This window comes from Oncorhynchus mykiss, chromosome 15 (assembly GCF_013265735.2).
Source record: "Oncorhynchus mykiss isolate Arlee chromosome 15, USDA_OmykA_1.1, whole genome shotgun sequence".
NCBI classification, from domain to species: domain Eukaryota; kingdom Metazoa; phylum Chordata; class Actinopteri; order Salmoniformes; family Salmonidae; genus Oncorhynchus; species Oncorhynchus mykiss.
In genome coordinates, this window is record NC_048579.1 from 59475449 (window position 1) to 59493299 (window position 17851).

The following is a 17851-nucleotide window of genomic DNA, read 5'->3' on the forward strand; positions in this document are numbered from 1 at the left end:
GGTCATTAACAGAAAACCAGCGGTAGTCCGGACTTCGTAAGATAAGGTCGATTTGGGTCGGAAAACCCCTGGTCTATACTATTAGCCTGGCTGACGCGCAACCCACGTGACTACACAGTGAGGTGTGACTGGAAGACCTCCAGACCTGGTGCCAGACAGACTACTATACTATAGGCTTCAGTCTAATCTTCTGTATAGCAGACTTTATCATCATTTATGTTAACACTACATAACCTTTGTAGTCTATCCTTCAGATCCTTGGCCTTTTCTTCTTCATTTGCTTCCATGGGGAATCATACAAAGTATTGTTTTATCACCTACCTCCAAATGTCTGTGGCACAAAAGCAGCGTTTTCTGCCTCTAGGTTGCCATATCACATCACACGCAGTGCCCCTACCCTATAGAGTCGCAGTTCCCCACCTGCATCTGGAAGTATGTTGTCACGGAGACAGAGAGGATGTGATTTCACCTGGCTATGAAGTAAGTGGTGTGTTCCAGCATTACACAGAAACACATCAATTCACACCAGTCATATCAGTGTGAATTCCTTACAGTGTTATACAGTGAATACATATGCTGGCTATGCTGTTATTAATTTGCATTAGACTCATCAGATCAATCTGATTAATTTAAAGGCTGTGCTAATGGAAATTACTTGTAGCCAGGATTCATATGTCCACAAAGATGAGATTAGATGCATATAATGCAATGTCATTCCCGAGGGCTCAAATGTCAGTAACCACGACATGGCCCAGTCTCTGTAGCTTATACATTCTCCAACATAAGCCCTCTAGACTATATGAAGGTCTCTGTAGTGTGTAGTCTACTGATTGATGAATTCAAGCTGAGATCTATTCATTTTACTGAATAAGAATGACAGATATGAACATATTTCACTGATCTCTCATCAGTGATGCCTAATTATGAGTTTTGGTTTCCATCCTCACTACTTAGTTCATTAGTGCCGTGGAATGAGAAAAGAGGTGATTAAATAGATAGATGGATTGTGAGGATTAGTCGTGTTTGTGAATTAGACATTCCTGATGGAAATATTCCTTTGATTCTATCTGAGGGAGGTAGAATTAAGCAATAAGTCCCAAGGAGGTGTAGTATGTGACCAATATACCATGGCTAAGGGCTGTTCTTAGGCACAATGCAACGCAGTGTCTGGAAACTGCCTTTAGCCGTGGTATATTGGCCATATATCACAAACCCCAGAGGTGCCTTACTGCTAATATAAACTGGTTACCAACATAATTAGAGCAGTAAAAATACATGTTTTGTCATAATCGTGGTATACGGTCTACAGCTTCAGCCAAGTTTATAATAGCACACACAGCCTGGTTTGTCTAGTGGTGTAAAAAATACATGTTCCCTTTGACAAACACAATAGTAGGCCGATGCACACTATGTTCTATATAGTCAGTGTAGCCGGTGCAAGCAAATCCACATCCTCAGCTTGAGTTTCCTTCCTCCATCTTACAAGGACCACTGAGCTCCGGCATTAGTTTCAGTGTCTGCCTTCTGTATTGACGTCCATTGGCGATTGGGTTTATATTCAGATGCTTCAATTCAAGGGGGAATTATAATGTAAAAGCGTCAACCACAGGCACTTCATCTCATCTCAGTGGAAGGCAGTGTCAAAACCAGTGACCCCATCACTGAGAGACCTTAATTGCTTTGGAAGAGTGCTACACTGCTGCCCTGTAACTCCCGTTCACAGCTCAAACAGACAGGGGTCACGAGTTAGCTGTAGCCTGCTTCCCCTTACCCCAGATTTTAGACAAGCACAATAGACACAGTAGAAGAAGAAGCAGTTCGGGGTCAATGAAGTCATCATTGTACACACGCACATATATTTATTTATACAAATATAATATGTATAACAATTGCATATCACCTGGTGTTGTCTTTTTTTTTGTACAATCAGGGAGTACAGTACGTCCAGTCAGGAAGTACAGTACGTTGAATCAGGAAGTACAGTACGTCGAATCAGGAAGTACAGTACGTTGAATCAGGAAGTACAGTACGTCCAGTCAGGAAGTACAGTACGTCCAGCCTAAAAAATGCAAGTCGGCAATAAGAAAGAGAATAAGTAAATGTACAAAAGGGATCTGTCAGAGGCAAGATGAACTGCTCAAAAGTTGAGGGACAAAACATGTTCACAGCCCAATCTGGTTGGACTATCAGGATGGCACAGTGCACACAGTATGCCTGTCAAATGATCTTGCACTACTTCAATACCCACCCACAAAGGAACTAGGCCTATATAGAACATACATACTAGAGTTTGCTACTAGGAAAACCATCCAATGTATTGTTTGTCTGACAGTACTACAGATACAAGATTCCTTTTTGATCAGTGTTGATCATCAACTGGTTTTCTAATAGCTTTGAATGAATCCACAGTGCAACTTGTTATACTTAAAGACGGTTACTTGTCATGAGAATACTACGTCAGACGATAGGTAGAGGGTTGAAGGAGAGAGTTTAAAACAGAGGTCCCTTATCGATAAGACGACTAGAACATTCCACAGTCTCTTACTCACAATGATTGTCAAAATGTAAAGGTGATGACGCAGATCCAGGAGAATGAGTCCATTAACCATACTATTCTGGTACGAATTATACACTGGGCTATAGGTCTTGTACAATTCAATATTTTAAATAATCATCTGCATGTTAACAAACACACACACATACCTTCATGAAATGACTTTATGCAAAACTCAGATTGTAAACAATAAAATAGATGGATTTAAAATATAAAGACAATTGTACCATTTGATTAACCCGCCAGGTCATTAATATGTATATATAAATGTGTTTGACATTCCTCATATCAATGATTCAAATGTTCAAATTATATTGATATATGTAGATCTGATTTTATATGATTACTCTATATACTCTCTGTATATATTCATTTGATGGGAGTAGATGACTAACAATCATTAAATGGCTGACTTCAGAGCTGAAAGTCAAGATAGGAAATTTTACGATAATTGTACTTGTATTCAATTGTATGAGTACAATTATCTCTGTGTATTCATCCACTTTACATACCTCTCTTTTAACAGCCGTTTGATTTTAATGTCAGAAGCTGCCTTATGACACACAGTGCATAAGATACAGTTGACCGAGTATTACATTGTTAACTTTTGTATCTTTACCACATACTGTATATCTCTAATCATTACTTTTATGTGAAATGTAAAACCAACGAAAGTCTGTTATTGCTAAATCTACAAGTTTCCATACAAAATATTTTCTCGTTGCAATATATATAAGGTAAAAAAAAAGAGTTCACATTTATCCAAAGCAGGACAAGTTTGACACAAAAAAAAGCAATGTTCATTCACACAGGGACAAGCTCCCATAGAAGAAACAATAGAAATATAATTGTTCAAAGATATAGCAAAACCAAAGTCAGGAAACAAGTGAAATGAATTCAAAACAGATAACAAAAATAAACTATCACAAATGACAAGGAGCATTGTGGAGGGTCACAACTTTCAACTGTTAGAGGACAACTTCAAGTGAACACAAACAAAATAAAAGTCAAAAGGATGGGTTTCAGTGCTAGCCTCCAATCTCTCATGTCACAAGCACCGTTGTTTACATTTCAGAACACATATCTTTCAGTTTTGCTTCATTCTGTTGGTAGTACATTGAAGGGCGAGAGAGAGTCTTCACTGCTTAACAGTATCATATTCTCCTCTACCAGGTGGTTCCTTCGGGATCCTCAGCACATAGAGATGGACTCAGAACCTTCCTTTCAGTGTCCCTCACTTCTTCTTCTTTTGGAACAGCCTGTGAGGGACAGGTGTAAGAAAAGCTGAGAGCAGTGTTTGAAACTATTTGACAAGTCAGTACTTTGACAGGTCAGTAAAGTGGGATGCTAATGTCATATTCTGGTCCAATAAGTTACAAAAAAGTGTAGTGTACTCTGCTGTGAATTGCGAAAAGCCCATTGAACTGTGAAAAGCCAATTAAAAATATTTGTGAATGAACCTTTTACTGCAGTGGGCTAAATCAGGGACACACAGAGTGTTTCTTGGTAGTCTTAAACAAATCTACTTTGAAATAAAAGCATACACTTCTCACACATGGTTATGGACTTTTAAAAAAGAAGACACCTGTACCATGTCAGATATAGAGTTGAAATGTATTACATTTTGAGTTTGAATCCTAATATTACACTTTATATACATCACAGAAGACTGAAATATAACAAAACCGTTTGACATAAAAACACTGGATTTTCAGTCAGGTTCTAGAATGTTTATTAATTATGAAAAATATGAATAACATTCCACCCATGAGGCCACTAGGTCATTTGACAGCAGGAAATGGCTACATGTCTGTGGAATTCCCACTACTACTGAGAACAGAGATATAGCAGAGCCTATTGTGTCCTCGGGCCTTGGTCAGCCTGGCCAGGTATGCGAAAGAGAGAAAGAATGGCCGGGCAGCGAATCAGAGAGGAAGGCTACATGACGAACAGATTTCATGCAATCCCATGGTGCTTTCCCCCTAGCAGCCAGTCCGCCGCGCATGTCGCTTGCTTGGCCACCGGCCTCTTGGCCACTGTGGCAAAGCCCTGTAGTCAGCATGCCAGGGTTGATACAACATGATCCCTGCTCAGTCCCCACTCCATGCCTCTACTGCACAGGTCTACAAGCTCACACATACCTCCCCGAGCTAAACGAGGGCTACACGAGGAGGGTTACTATCAAACGATCAGTGCCACTGAGGATCCCTTAGCCTGCGGGTGGTGTTAAGTCTTTTGTGATGTGGCCCAGACAGGCTTAGTATTACTACTGCCTATTTTCAGAGTTGTCCTTATTTTAGCTTTATCACCTCCAGCAATCCAAGCAATGACGGGGTATATTTGTATACCACAAGTCTGCCTCAACTTTGCACTGATGCAGTCAAGTCTGCTCTGTGGTATGTGTTATAAAACATGTAGCATCCCATGAGCGTGAGCTCTTATTTGCTCAGCCATATCTAAAATAATTCACAAGCCACGCGGCTGAATTACTGACACAACGGTTATGACTGTACAGGGGATTGCAACTGCTAAGTTAACAAACACCCTGAAATAGATTAAGCGCTCATTCCAGGACCTTAATGTGTGCTGCAAGGAAATGTTTAATGAAAAATTGAAACACTTGATGTAATCCTCTGTAACTTTTACCCAAAGGACAAGACCTGGTATCATTGTGCAGTAGGAGCCTCTCTGACAGGAGCCTCTCTGGTACTCTCTCTGGGTATAAAGAGCCCAATGGGTTTTAAAGAACCACTGAACATGCCGATTGGCACTTCTGTTTTTCTGTTGCTCATTAGAAAAACAAGATTTCAGTCTTGGAGGTTTGTTTCCAGACAGATTCCACGCTTGGTTAATGATGTTTGTCCCCCATGAGACACTGTAGACGCAGAAGCCTATTTCACTTCCTCAAAATCCCAAGAATGAATCGAAGATAACTCAAGAAATCTGTAATTAAATTTGGACGTTTTTGCCAAGGATGTTTAAGTTGCACAATTTTACATTTCACTAAGGTGTTTGTTGCAGTATTTCTCAAGTAAAAAAATGCACAACATGTTGTCTTATGTAAACAAAGCCAGGCTGCTGGGCAGGTCTGTCTCACTGTATGCTATTGAATAGAGAGAAATCACTGCAGCTGTTCACCCCATGTTAATAGGAAAATGTACTTAGTCTAATCCTTCATTTACCTGTTGTGATACACACATGTTCCAAACACTTTGTAGTCAATTTGGACAATAGAATAACTGTTTCTGACTCATATCGATGCCACATAGACAGTTTTCAAAGGCATTCGTTGCGTTTTAAACGTTGTTGCTGTTTCAAATGTGCAATGTGTATCTCCAGACAATGCCAGCCTCCTTCAGTTCACCCTAATTCCCCAAAAACCTTTGAGGTGCTAAAGAGTCCCGTGTGGCTCAGTTGGTAGAACATGGCGCTTGAAACGCCATGGTTGTGGGTTTGATTCTCACGGGGGACAAGTGTGAAAATGTATGGACTCAAGTTGCTCTGGATAAGTCTGTCTGCTAAATGACTGAAATGTGAAATCCCTGTCAGATCCTTAAAACAGTATAAATCTAAATTAAATCATAGAGGACTGGTCTTCTTACTGTACCAGCTGTTTTCTTCATCCGTGTGGTTCAACTCCTTCTCCTCGGTGGTCCCAGATCTGGTTTGTGCTGTCTTGCCAACACCTACAGTCCTGTTTGGTGTGACAATGCCCATAGGAGTCGGCATGACAGTACAAATAGATCTAGCACCAGGCTACGGTCCCCCACCCTTAAAGCAATGAAAGGCCTCACCTACGACATATGGTTCTGCTGGGTAGTGAGGTTCTGCTGCTGCTGAGCCTGCATGAGGAGCTGCTGCTGCTGGCGGCGGCGGGCCGTGCGGAGCTTCTCGAAGCGCGCCTCCATCTCCTCCAGGACCTTGGGCGTGTAGCGTACCACCAGCTTCACACTGTCCTTGGCTGCCTTCAGAAGCTCCACCGCCTTCTCGTGGTGCTCCCCCTCCACACTCTGGGGAGATGCAGTGAAAGAGAATGAGAGAGAGAAGAGACTCAGCACATTTAAGAAATGTGGTGGCAATGTGTTAGTGTTGTAGTGATATGGTCTCTGAAGTCTGCCTCAGTTTCTTAATTGGCATGGACAGAGAAATAAAGAAATGTTGCCAATACTTTTATGTAAGCAACAATGACACAGTTACACAGCAGCAGCTTCAGTTTCTAAATGGTTACTACCAATTAGGTTTGAACTGGAAGTCAAATGTATTTTTACTTAGTTCAACAAGCATTGCATATTGGTATAATTAGTACTTCATCCAAAGCCCAGAGTAATATACAGTACCAAGCAACATTTTGGACACACCTACTCATTCAAGGGTTTTTCTTTATCTTTACTATTTTCAAAAACAAATAATAAAGACATCAAAACTATGAAATAACACATATGGAATCAAAAACGTGTTAATTAAAAAATATATATTTTATATTTGACAATCTTCAAAGTAGCCACCCTTTGCCTTGATGACAGCTTTGGCATTCTCTCAACCAGCTTCATGAGATAGTCACTTGGAATATAGAAGATAGCCCTATTTGGTAAAAGACCAAGTCATTGTCCAGAGAAATGGCAGTCAATAATTATTTTAAGACATGAGGGTCAGTCAACCCGGAAAATGTCTAAAACCATAGAGTGTTACTGTCACGACTTCCGCCAAAGTCGGTCCCTCTCCTTGTTCGGGCGGCGTTCGGCGGTCGAAGTCACCGACCTTCTAGCCATCGCTGATCCTCTTTTCATTTTCCTTTGGTTTTCTCTTGTCTTCCATCACACCTGGTTCCAATTCCCATCAATTACATGTTGTGTATTTAACCCTCTGTTCCCCCTCATGTCCTTGTCGGTGATTGTTTATTGTAAGTGTTTGTGCACATCTGTCCTGGTGTGCGTCGGGTTATGTACCCATTTGTTGATTGTTCTGTTTTCCGCTGGGTTTTATTATTAAACTGCGCCGTTTGGAAACACAGTTTTTGCTCTCCTGCGTCTGACTTCTCTGCCGCCAGTACGCACCCCCTTACAGCTATGATTAAACTGGCTCTCATGAGGACCGCCACAGGAAAGGAAGACCCAGAGTTACCACTGCTGCAGAGGATAAGTTCGTTAGAGTTAACTGCACCTCAGATTGCAGCCCAAATAAATGCTTCACAGAGTTCAAGTAACAGACACATCTCAACATCAACTGTTCAGAGGAGACTACGTGAATCAGGCCTTCATGGTCAAATTGCTGCAAAGAAACCACTATTAAAGTACACCAATAATAAGAAGAGACTTGCTTGGGGCAAGAAACATGAGCAATGGACAGTGAGAATCGCAGAATGGTGAACTTAACCAAACGACAGAGAGTTTTGACTGTGTGATATTAGATTTGCTTCTTGTGTAAATATTTTCTGTCTGGATTTTAATGATTTTGATCAGTGGAAATCTGTCGTTTGGTCTGACGAGTCCACATTTGACATTTTTGGTTCCAGTAGGGGAAGGGTTTATCTCTGCATGTGTGGTTCCCACCGTGAAGCATGGAGGAAGAGGTGTGATGGTGCTTTGCTGGTGACACTGCAAGTGATTTATTTGGATCATCAAGGACAACAACCACCCGAGCCACTGCCTGTTCACCCCGCTATCATCCAGAAGACGAGGTCAGTACAGATGCATCAAAGCTGGGACAGAGAGACTGAAAAACAGCTTCTATCTCAATGCCATCAGACTGTTAAACAGCCATCACTAACATAGAGAGGCTGCTGTCAACATACAGACTAAAATCTCTGGCTGCTTTAATAAATTGACTTATTAACGGTATCACTAGTCACCTTAAATAACGCCACTTTAATAATGTTTAAATATCCTACATTACGCATCTCATATGTATATACTGTTCTATACCATCTACTGCATCTTGCCTATGCCTATCATTAGTCACTTTAAATAATGGCACCTTACTAATGTTTACATATCCTACATCACTCATCTCATATGTATATACTGCTCTATACCATCTACTGCATATTGCCTATGCTGCACAGCCATCGCTCATCCATATATTTATATGTACATATTCTTATTCATCCCTTACATTTGTGTGTATAAGGTAGTTGTTGTGACTTTGTTAGATTACTTGTTAGATATTACTGCATTGTCAGAACTAGAAGCACAAGCATTTCGCTACACTCGCATTAACATCTGCTAATCATGTGTATGTGACCAATAAGATTTGATTTGATGTTTTGGAACTCCTTCAAGGCTATTGAAAAAGTATTCCAGGTGAAGCTGGTTGAGAGAATGCCAAGGGTGTGCAACGCTGTCGTCAAAGCAAAGGGTGGCTACTTTGAAGAATCTAAAATATATTTTAATTTGTTTAACACTTTTTGGTTACTACATGATTCCATATGTGTAATTTCATAGTTTTGACGTCTCCACAATTATGTAGAAAATAGTAAAGAAAAACCTTTAAATGGGTGTCCAAACATTTGACTGGCACTGTATATTTTCACATTACAATTCTGGATGTTACGGAAATCAAATGAATCCTTTATGAAGCTTGCTTTTTCCATTTAAAAAAAATATTTTTACCCCTTTTTTTCTCCCCAATTTCATGGTATCCAATTGGTAGTAGCTACAGTCTTGTCTCATTGCTGCAACTCCCATACGGACCCGTGAGAGGCAAAGGTCGAGAGCCATGCGTCCTCCAAAACACAACCCAGCGCAACCAAGCCGCACTGCTTCGTGACACAATGCACATCCAACCCAGAAGCCAGCCGCACCAATGTGTCGGAGAAAACACTGTGGTCAGCGTGTACTGTGTCCGGCACGCCACAGGAGTCGCTAGTGCGAGATGAGACAGGAATATCCCAGCCGGCCAAACCCTCCCTAACCCGGATGATGCTGGGCCAATTGTGCGCCGCCCATGGGCCTCCCGGTCGCAGCCTGGGCTCGAACCCAGAGTCTCTGGTGTAACTTTTATGTCCAAACACATCCTGACATTACCATGCAAATTGGTTTTCATTTGATGGTTTACATGAACAGTTACGGAACAGGATTCAGCAAGGAGTGACTTTGAAAGGCTAAACCGCTAAGCCGTGTGAAGCTTGGAACACTTTGCTCATGGTGACATTGGCTGCTTCTAAAAAACTGTCACTTTGTAATAGCTTTTGTTGTTGCCCGTTGCTTTAGTCATAGATAGCCCTCCTGTATCTTGGACACTGGTTCACTGTAAGCCTATTTTTATTTAGGTCTTCAGAAAACCAATCACTCTGCTTGACCCAATCCATATTGTGACAGTTTGACTCAAGGTTTAGACAAAATGCTTCCCTGCTCGGATGTCAAGCAAGATGAGAAAATTAATACCTGGAAATATTAACTACAGCACACAACTGTGATTGGGACTCGTAATATACAAGACGCAAATTCACAGAATATCATAAATAGGGTACAGAGTTATGTGACTAGACCTAGCGGTAATTGTAAATAATCTATACATACCACGCCATTGACAGACAGGAGCTGGTCCCCTCGCTTCAGTCCCCCATGCCTCTCAGCCAAGCCCCCTGGAATGATGCGGGAGATATAGATGGGAGAGTTCTGCTCCTTGCCACCCATCACATTGAAGCCCAGCCCCTCCTCCGTCTTGGGCAGCTCCACCACTCGGGGGTGAGAGTGACCCTCGCTGGCCGCAAAGGCTGCAACTGTGGCCTGCAGAGATCAGACCATTATTGGTGTGTTCAGCACTAACTCCATGCCCTATACCACCCTATTCTGTCTACCACACAAATAGATTAGATAATGACGATACTAAGTGCATGAACTGGGATTGCATTTCCAAACAGACAAATAAGTGTACAGACTTAAATTCGCTCTGTGGGTGGGACCTTCTGACTTCTCTCTCTAAACAGAGCTTAGAGACGTCCAGTAGGACTAAAATAACAAAGTGAGAGCCAAGGCGATGATGGTGATGTATTGTAGCCATGTGAGATGCTTTCTGGCTCTGTAAGAACATGGATTAGCACATATCTGTCGCCGTTGGAGAAGAAGACGCAAGATAACTTTCACCCCAACTAACTAAATGTCTGTGAGCCTGCTTTACTAAATTCCACTGGCTTGGGATGGCTTTCAAGTTCTAGACGAATCTTCTTCTCGCCTTGTCGTCTGAAACAAAGTGTGCAGGAGCTTGTTAGCCCAGCCTGGGAAAGGAACAGCAGATGTACATCGCCACAGGTGCCGGTCTGTCAAGTCTGTCTCATTATTATTATTAAGCAATACTTTCTCAGGAAACTGCCGGGGAAAAAGGCCTCTGTTTCAAAGCTTGGCGTATGTGGATCCAAAGTTTTCCCTAGCAGGTGAAAGCCCAAAGCTTTGAGATCCTCCCCAGTGTCTGGGGCGAACCAAAGAAAAATTACAGCTTACTGGGAAATTGCCTAAGGAATGTCACAGTACATATGGAAATGACTTAATTTCAACAAAATGTTATTATCATCAGCCATCAGTTCAGCTCAGTCTTTTCTCTGGAGCACCATAGACTAAGTGGTCTCCCATCTCTGGAAGATAAAAGATAAGAACCTCAGGCCAGGAATTACAGTCTGGAATTGATTCAATTAACTGGGTAAAAAACTGAATCAAGTGCTCATGTTCTCAGGTGGAACACATTTGAATTGGTAAACGCTCATCAGCAACAGTTCACCAAAGGCATCTAAAAGAACATCTTGTTAATGCCTCAAGACTGCTGGTGTATCAAGGATCCCTGCTTTTCAATAGGACTATAACACATTTTTTAGGCCCCCAATTTCCTACTTATTAAAGTGATTCATGTGAAATGTGCTGAGTGCTGCCCTCCAGGCCTTTGGTCAGCGATGTACTTGAGATGTACTTGGAGACGAGGCTGATGAAACAAGCACCGGCTCAGCTAAACGGAAACTCTCTAGAGGGCGGCACTTTCAAAAGCAGCGCACCATCTCATTTCGATGTCGTCCATGGAAATCACTCCCGTGGGCGTGGAAGCCAGTGAACGGAGTTTGCTCTTTGTTAATTGCTGCTCCGCTGGTGGCTGTATTAAATATTCGTTTGAAAAGATTGGTGATGGACAAGGACAAAGCTGAAAGGCACTTCATGCTGTTGTCATTGCTTTCTTGTGTAAACAGTGTCGTAAGGACAATCTTGTTTGCTTTAACACTGTGAAGTACAAGCCCTTTCATGAATTGTAAAGTAGTTTGATTAGACCGATCTACATTCTCTCTTTCAAAACAGCCTTTGAATAAGCTTTGGAGAAAAAAAAGACTTGTTTATGATTATGTACATTATAATGTTGAACTGAGACTTTGGATATTCCACAAATGATTAATATTTGAAGGGAAATGAAAAGGACACGTCGCTGTAACAGCAGCATACCATCAACCTCAACATCATTTGATCTGAGCAGGTTAGAAAGAGTATTTTGATATTCCATCAACATCAGACACAGTGGTGTCCTTCAATAGGCCAGTAGGACTGAAGTCGGAAGTTTACATAATGAAATAAACAAGTTTACATGTTGAAATAATTCAAACTTGTTTTTCAACCACTCCACACATTTCTTGTTAACAAATTATAGTTTTGGCAAGTCGGTTAGGGCATCTACTTTGTGCATGACACAAGTCATGTTTCCAACAATTGTTCACTTATTATTCACTGTATCACAATTCCAGTGGGTCAGAAGTTTACATACACTAAGTTGACTGTGCCTTTAAACAGCTTGGAAAATTCCAGGAAATTATGTCATGGCTTTAGAAGCTTCTGATAAGCTGATTGACATAATTTGAGTCAATTGGAGGTGTACCTGTGGATGTATTTCAAGGCCTACCTTCAAACTCTTTGCTTGACATCATGGGAAAATCAAAAGAAATCAGCCAAGACCTCAGAGAAAGAATTGTAGACCTCCACAAGTCTGGTTCATTCTTGGGAGCAATTTCCAAACGCCTGAAGGTACCACGTTCATCTGTACAAACAATAGTACGCAAGTATAAACACCATGGGACAAAGCAGTTGTCATACCGCTCAGGAAGGAAACGCGTCCGATCTCCTAGAGATGAACGTACTTTGGTGCGAAAAGTGCAAATCAATCCCAGAACAACAACAAAGGACCTTGTGAAGATGCTGGAGGAAACAGGTACAAAAGTATCTATATCCACAGTAAAACAAGTCCTATATCGACATAACCTGAAAGGCAGCTCAGAAAGGAAGAAGCCACTGCTCCAAAACCACCAATAAAAAAACCAGACAACGGTTTGCAACTGCACATGGGGACAAAGATCATACTTTTGGGAGAAATGTCCTCTGGTCTGATGAAACAAAAATAGAACTGTTTGGCCATAATGACCATCGTTATGTTTGGAGGGAAAAGGGGGTGGCTTGCAAGCCGAAGAACACCATTCCAACCGTGAAGCACGGGGGTGTCAGAATCATGTTGTGGGGGTGCTTTGCTGCAGGAGGGACTGGTGCACTTCACAAAATAGATGGCATCATGAGGTAGGAAAATTCTGTGGATATATTAAAGCAACATCTCAAGACATGAGTCAGGAAGTTAAAGCTTGGTCACAAATGGGTCTTCCAAATGGACAATGACCCCAAGCATTCTTCCAAAGTTGTGGCAAAATGGCTTAAGGACAACAAAGTCAAGATATTGGAGTGGCCATCACAAAGCCCTGACCTCAATCTTATAGAAAATGTGTGGGCAGAACTGAAAAAGCGTGTGCGAGCAAGGAGGCCTACAAACCTGACTCAGTTACACCATCTCTATCAGGAGGAATGGGCCAAAATTCACCCAACTTATTGTGGGAAGATTGTGGAAGGCTACCTGAAACGTTTGACCCAAGTTAAACACTTTCAAGGCATTGCTACCAAATACTAATTGAGTATATGTAAACTTCTGACCCACTGGGATTGTAATGAAAGAAATACAAGCTGAAATAAATCATTCTCTCTACTATTATTCTGACATTTCACATTCTTAAAATAAAGTGGTGATCCTAACTGACCTAAGACTGGGAATTTTTACTAGGATTAAATGTCAGGAATTGTGAAAAACTGAGTTGTATTTGGCTAAGGTGTATGTAAACTTCCGACTTTAACTGTATGTCCTTGTATACCTTTCATCCAAGATGGAAATTCACAACACAATCCAGTCTGATGAAAGTCATTAAAAAAGGTTACCCTGTTTACTACTCCTTTAGAAAGGGACTGAACCCTAGTCAAAGTTTTACAGAGCATTTGCGGTTGAAGAGATGACGTTTCGCTGACAAAAAAAAGCGCCCTTTGGAATTGTATTCCACACCGGCCCTAGTTACCTACTCATCCTGCTTGCCCAGTGTTGTCAATCAATCTGTGTCCTACTCCTCTGTGTGCCCAGGCCGTGTAAGAAGATGGGGGCAGCAGTCTCTGGAAGGAGCAGCCAACTGTATCAGTCAGTGTGCGTACCTCCCTACGTTGCCCCATCTCTTCTTCACTCACTATCTTATGTATTGGTGACACTGGGAAAGAGGACTGTGATGCACTCCTCTCTCTCATCTCACCCTCCCTCTTGATTCCCTCTTTTCCTGTCTCCCTTTCACTGTTAGATGTCTGTTTTATTCTCCTACACAAAAGAAGCTCTCCTCAGAAGGAATATGAATGAGCGGTGGCGGAGGGACTCATTGGTAGAACCTCTCAAGTGTTTACATCCAAGGTCTGCTAATGAGTAATTCATTGTGCACCAAACCTGCTCCACTCTTTGATCATCTGATGGAGACATGGGTGTTTATGTATCTAGGCTACATTGTACAGTATCTTTCAGCCTCAAGTTTGGTCAATACAGTCTGAGATTAGAGTATGTTGATCACCTTCGCTGTAGCCCGTGCCTGGTACTCCGGACAGCCATTGACTGTGATTGTTTCATGCATGTACTGGTACACCTGAAAGAGAAAAATGGACAAACCATGAGTGTATTCTCTCAGTACTTTTGAATTTTCTGTAACATTTCTCCAAGTCTCTTGCATGTTCAATCCATGTCGTAGGCTACCAGACATGGTAGTTGGCAGGGTTAGGTTTTTGATTTTCTATGTAAACCTGTATTTTGAGAGTGTTTATTCTTGCAAATACCTTTGTAGATTATGTAGATGTTCATTGGATTTCTTCATCCACCTGGATCCACCTCTCACTGTTAATAAACTGCACACTATTTGGCGCCTGATCCTGCTGCCTCCTGCTACTTACTGCCCGTAAGGCTGCTCAAACATCTGGTCCCTACGACAATTAGCATAAGCAAACCGTGATGCATCAGTAAGTACAAAATACTCATAGCACACTGTGGTGTGGCGCTTACTACCCCTTTTGGTTTTCTCTCATGTGGGTAACACATGGCACCGAGTAAATAAACTGAAGAGAGTGGAGTTTGGAACGGAGTAGCGAGTGGAGCTAAGACTCTTGGTACTGTAGGTGAATTTCCACTAAGGATTTCCCCCCCCTGTGTTTGACCAAAAAGCCTCAGATTTGTCTGTTTCCAGCTCCACCGCCCGGCCCCTGGTACTCATTGGGCCATGGCCTCAGTGGACTTGTCCTGACTTGGGGCCAAGGCAAGGACACTGGGGCTTTTCGGGCATTATTTATATTCACAAAATATAGAAAACAAAAAAATAAACGCAACATGCATCAATTTCAGCGATTTTACTGAGTTAAAGTTCATATAAGGAAATTAGTCAATTGAAATAAATTCATTAGGTCCTAATCTATGGATTTCACATGACTGGGTAGGGGTGCGAGCAGGGGTGCAGCCATGGGTGGGGCTGGGAGGGAACTTGGGAGCCAGGCCCACCCACTGGGGAGGCAGGACCTGCCAATCAGAATGAGTTTTTCCTCCTCTCAAAAAGGCGATAGAAATACTCCTCAGCTTCATCAGCTGTCCAGGTGGCTGGTCTCAGACGATCCCACAGGTGAAGAAGCCGGATGTGGAGGTCCTGGGTCACACGGGGCCTGCGGTGTGAGACGTACAGCCAAATTCTCGAAACAACATTGGAGGCGGCTTATGGTAGCGAAATTAACATTACATTTTCTGGCAACAGTTCTGATGGACATTCCTGCAGTCAGCATGCCAATTGCATGCTCCCTCAAAACTTGAGACATCTGTGGTATTGTGTTGTGTGACAAAACTGCACATTTTCGAGTGACCTTTTATTGTCCACAGCACAAGGTTCACCTGTGTAATGGTCATGCTGTTTAATCAGCATCTGATATGCCAAACATGTCAGATGGATGGATTATCTTGGCAAAGGAGAAATGCTCAGTAACAGGGATGTAAACAGGGATGTAAACATAACCAATTTGTGAGAAACAAGCTTTTTGTGCATATTAAACATTTCTGGGATCTTTTATTTCAGCTCATGAAACATTGGTTGTGTTTCTATTTTTGTTCAGTAATACATAACAATGGCTAACTGTGAACAATGTTTAACACCTTCTCACAAAGCAACTGTTTTGATTATGCAGAGGTTGTTGACTCCGCTCTTCACAAGTCCTCACTGTCGGCCCTAGCTTTGGAAACACGATGTCCTTAGTACAACTTAAGGGTGTATACACTAGTGGAACTCTGGTGTTACAGTCAAAAAGCAGTACTTTGTTTTTCAGCTGAGCAACTCTTTGAAATCCAATATTGAACACCATCTTGGGACCTTATTCCAGGATACCTCTTCCACATCTACAGTGTGTTCTAACCTCCTTTAAAGAGGAGTCAGCATTCCGAGCCAATGGAAAGCTTTCAGGAGTAAAAGAGCTATTTTGAGTTGTTTCTATACAGAACATGACATACTGTATCGACACCATTTACGATAACACCCCCAGCATATAGTATGACATTATCACACCTTCTTCTGGTGATCCAACAGAAACAACTCGAAACATTATGAATGCTCTGATTAGTGTTGCAGTGTTGAACATTACATGAGACATTGGCCTACTCCCCATACGGGGTCATGTAATTGTTTGATGTGACTCATATGAGCCCTCATCCTTTGTGTGTTTTAGCCAAGAGCCTTGCGGCTGGTCCATTCTATAAACATTTTGTCAGTGCATCGTTTGTCATATAAAGATACAGCATCCATCCATCCCTGTGAGCCTGATTTAAATACACTTAAGATGTATGGACTGTTGTGTATTCAAGGGCTCAGTGGATGCCTTGCTGTGAGTCAGGAGAATTGTGTCTAGGAAACACGTGAACAACAATAAAGGTCAAGCTATTTCAATTTGTAATTTGCTTAACTATATGCACAAACATCCACGAGTTGAAGTGCAAATTGGATGTACCACTAACTACTGCTGAATTACTCAACAAGCAAACCAAATTAAATTGTAACGTCTCAAACCCTTCTTGAAGAACAACATTGACTTTTTCATGTGCAGTGAATTGTATTGTTTTTCTCTGGAATGGAAACTAATGGGGATTTTACTCATCAGCTCACACCTCGGTATGTCTCGACACAAGGAGAGCATGTGTTTTCTGGGCTCAACCATCATTCAATATTTCTGTATGATGAGCTGGAGAAAAACTAAGGCCCTTGCCTCTTTGCGACTTCAAAGTGCTTCATCTGTGTTTCAACAATAAAACAAGTGGTTTTGTGTCACCTGGGTATATCTGACTGACGAAAAACAAAGTCTGTTGGTTGATATGAAAATAAAAGAATAACCGCAAGCCAACAACAAAATAAATCAATTGGATTTTGTTTTGAGCAAGCAGTTCACATACAAAAATAAGATATTTGAGCTTTTTAGGTTTACCTTTATGAACCCAGTTGAACTCAGTCTGACAACACTGTTAATGAATGAACATAACCTTCTGTTCTGATAATTCATTGGGGGAAAATAATCTCCAATAGCATAAAGAAAACAGTCAACAAATTGCTGTGTTCTTTTCACTGTTCTTTTCACCAGGGAACAAACAGATTCAAAGTGAGGTAGAAAGAGAGTGAGAGAGAAAGAGAGAGAGAGAAACAGAGTGAGAAACAGGCAGAGAGAGAGATGGAGAGAGTGAGAGAGAGAGATTTGAAAGACTTGCACTCCTGAAGGCATCATTTCTATCTCATTCCCCCTCCTGTTGCTATGCATCCATCTTTACCTCTGAACTCTACTTTCTTCCTGTCCCTCCTGAATATACTCTCCCTTTCTCTCTTCCCCCTCTCTCTCCTGACTCTACGGTACACTGGGCGTTTACCACGGCAGGCATTCATTAACCCAGATCTATCTAACCTCTGTGGAAGGCTCATTGTGC

The 17851-nt window shown here is 41.7% G+C and overlaps 1 protein-coding gene across 3 annotated transcripts in view; it reads right to left on the reverse strand.

Annotated features, from left to right (window-relative positions):
- Nucleotides 1–1830: 1830 nt before the first annotated feature.
- Nucleotides 1831–17851, reverse strand: part of LOC110490467 (protein lin-7 homolog A) — a 31554-nt gene continuing 15533 nt past the window's right edge. Inside the window, exons 3-7 of one of the 3 annotated variants that reach the window (XR_005036153.1) lie at nt 14436–14507; nt 10072–10281; nt 6349–6564; nt 6162–6248; nt 1831–3813 (exon numbers count right to left, since the gene is read on the reverse strand). Coding sequence is in view for 2 of the 3 variants with exons in the window: in XM_021563869.2 (XP_021419544.1) it covers nt 3789–3813; nt 6353–6564; nt 10072–10281; nt 14436–14507 (519 nt within the window). In the remaining variant the exon portion in view is untranslated. The remainder of the gene's footprint in view (nt 3814–6161; nt 6249–6348; nt 6565–10071; nt 10282–14435; nt 14508–17851) is intronic. The other 2 variants (XM_021563869.2, XM_021563870.2) reach the window with 2 other exon arrangements.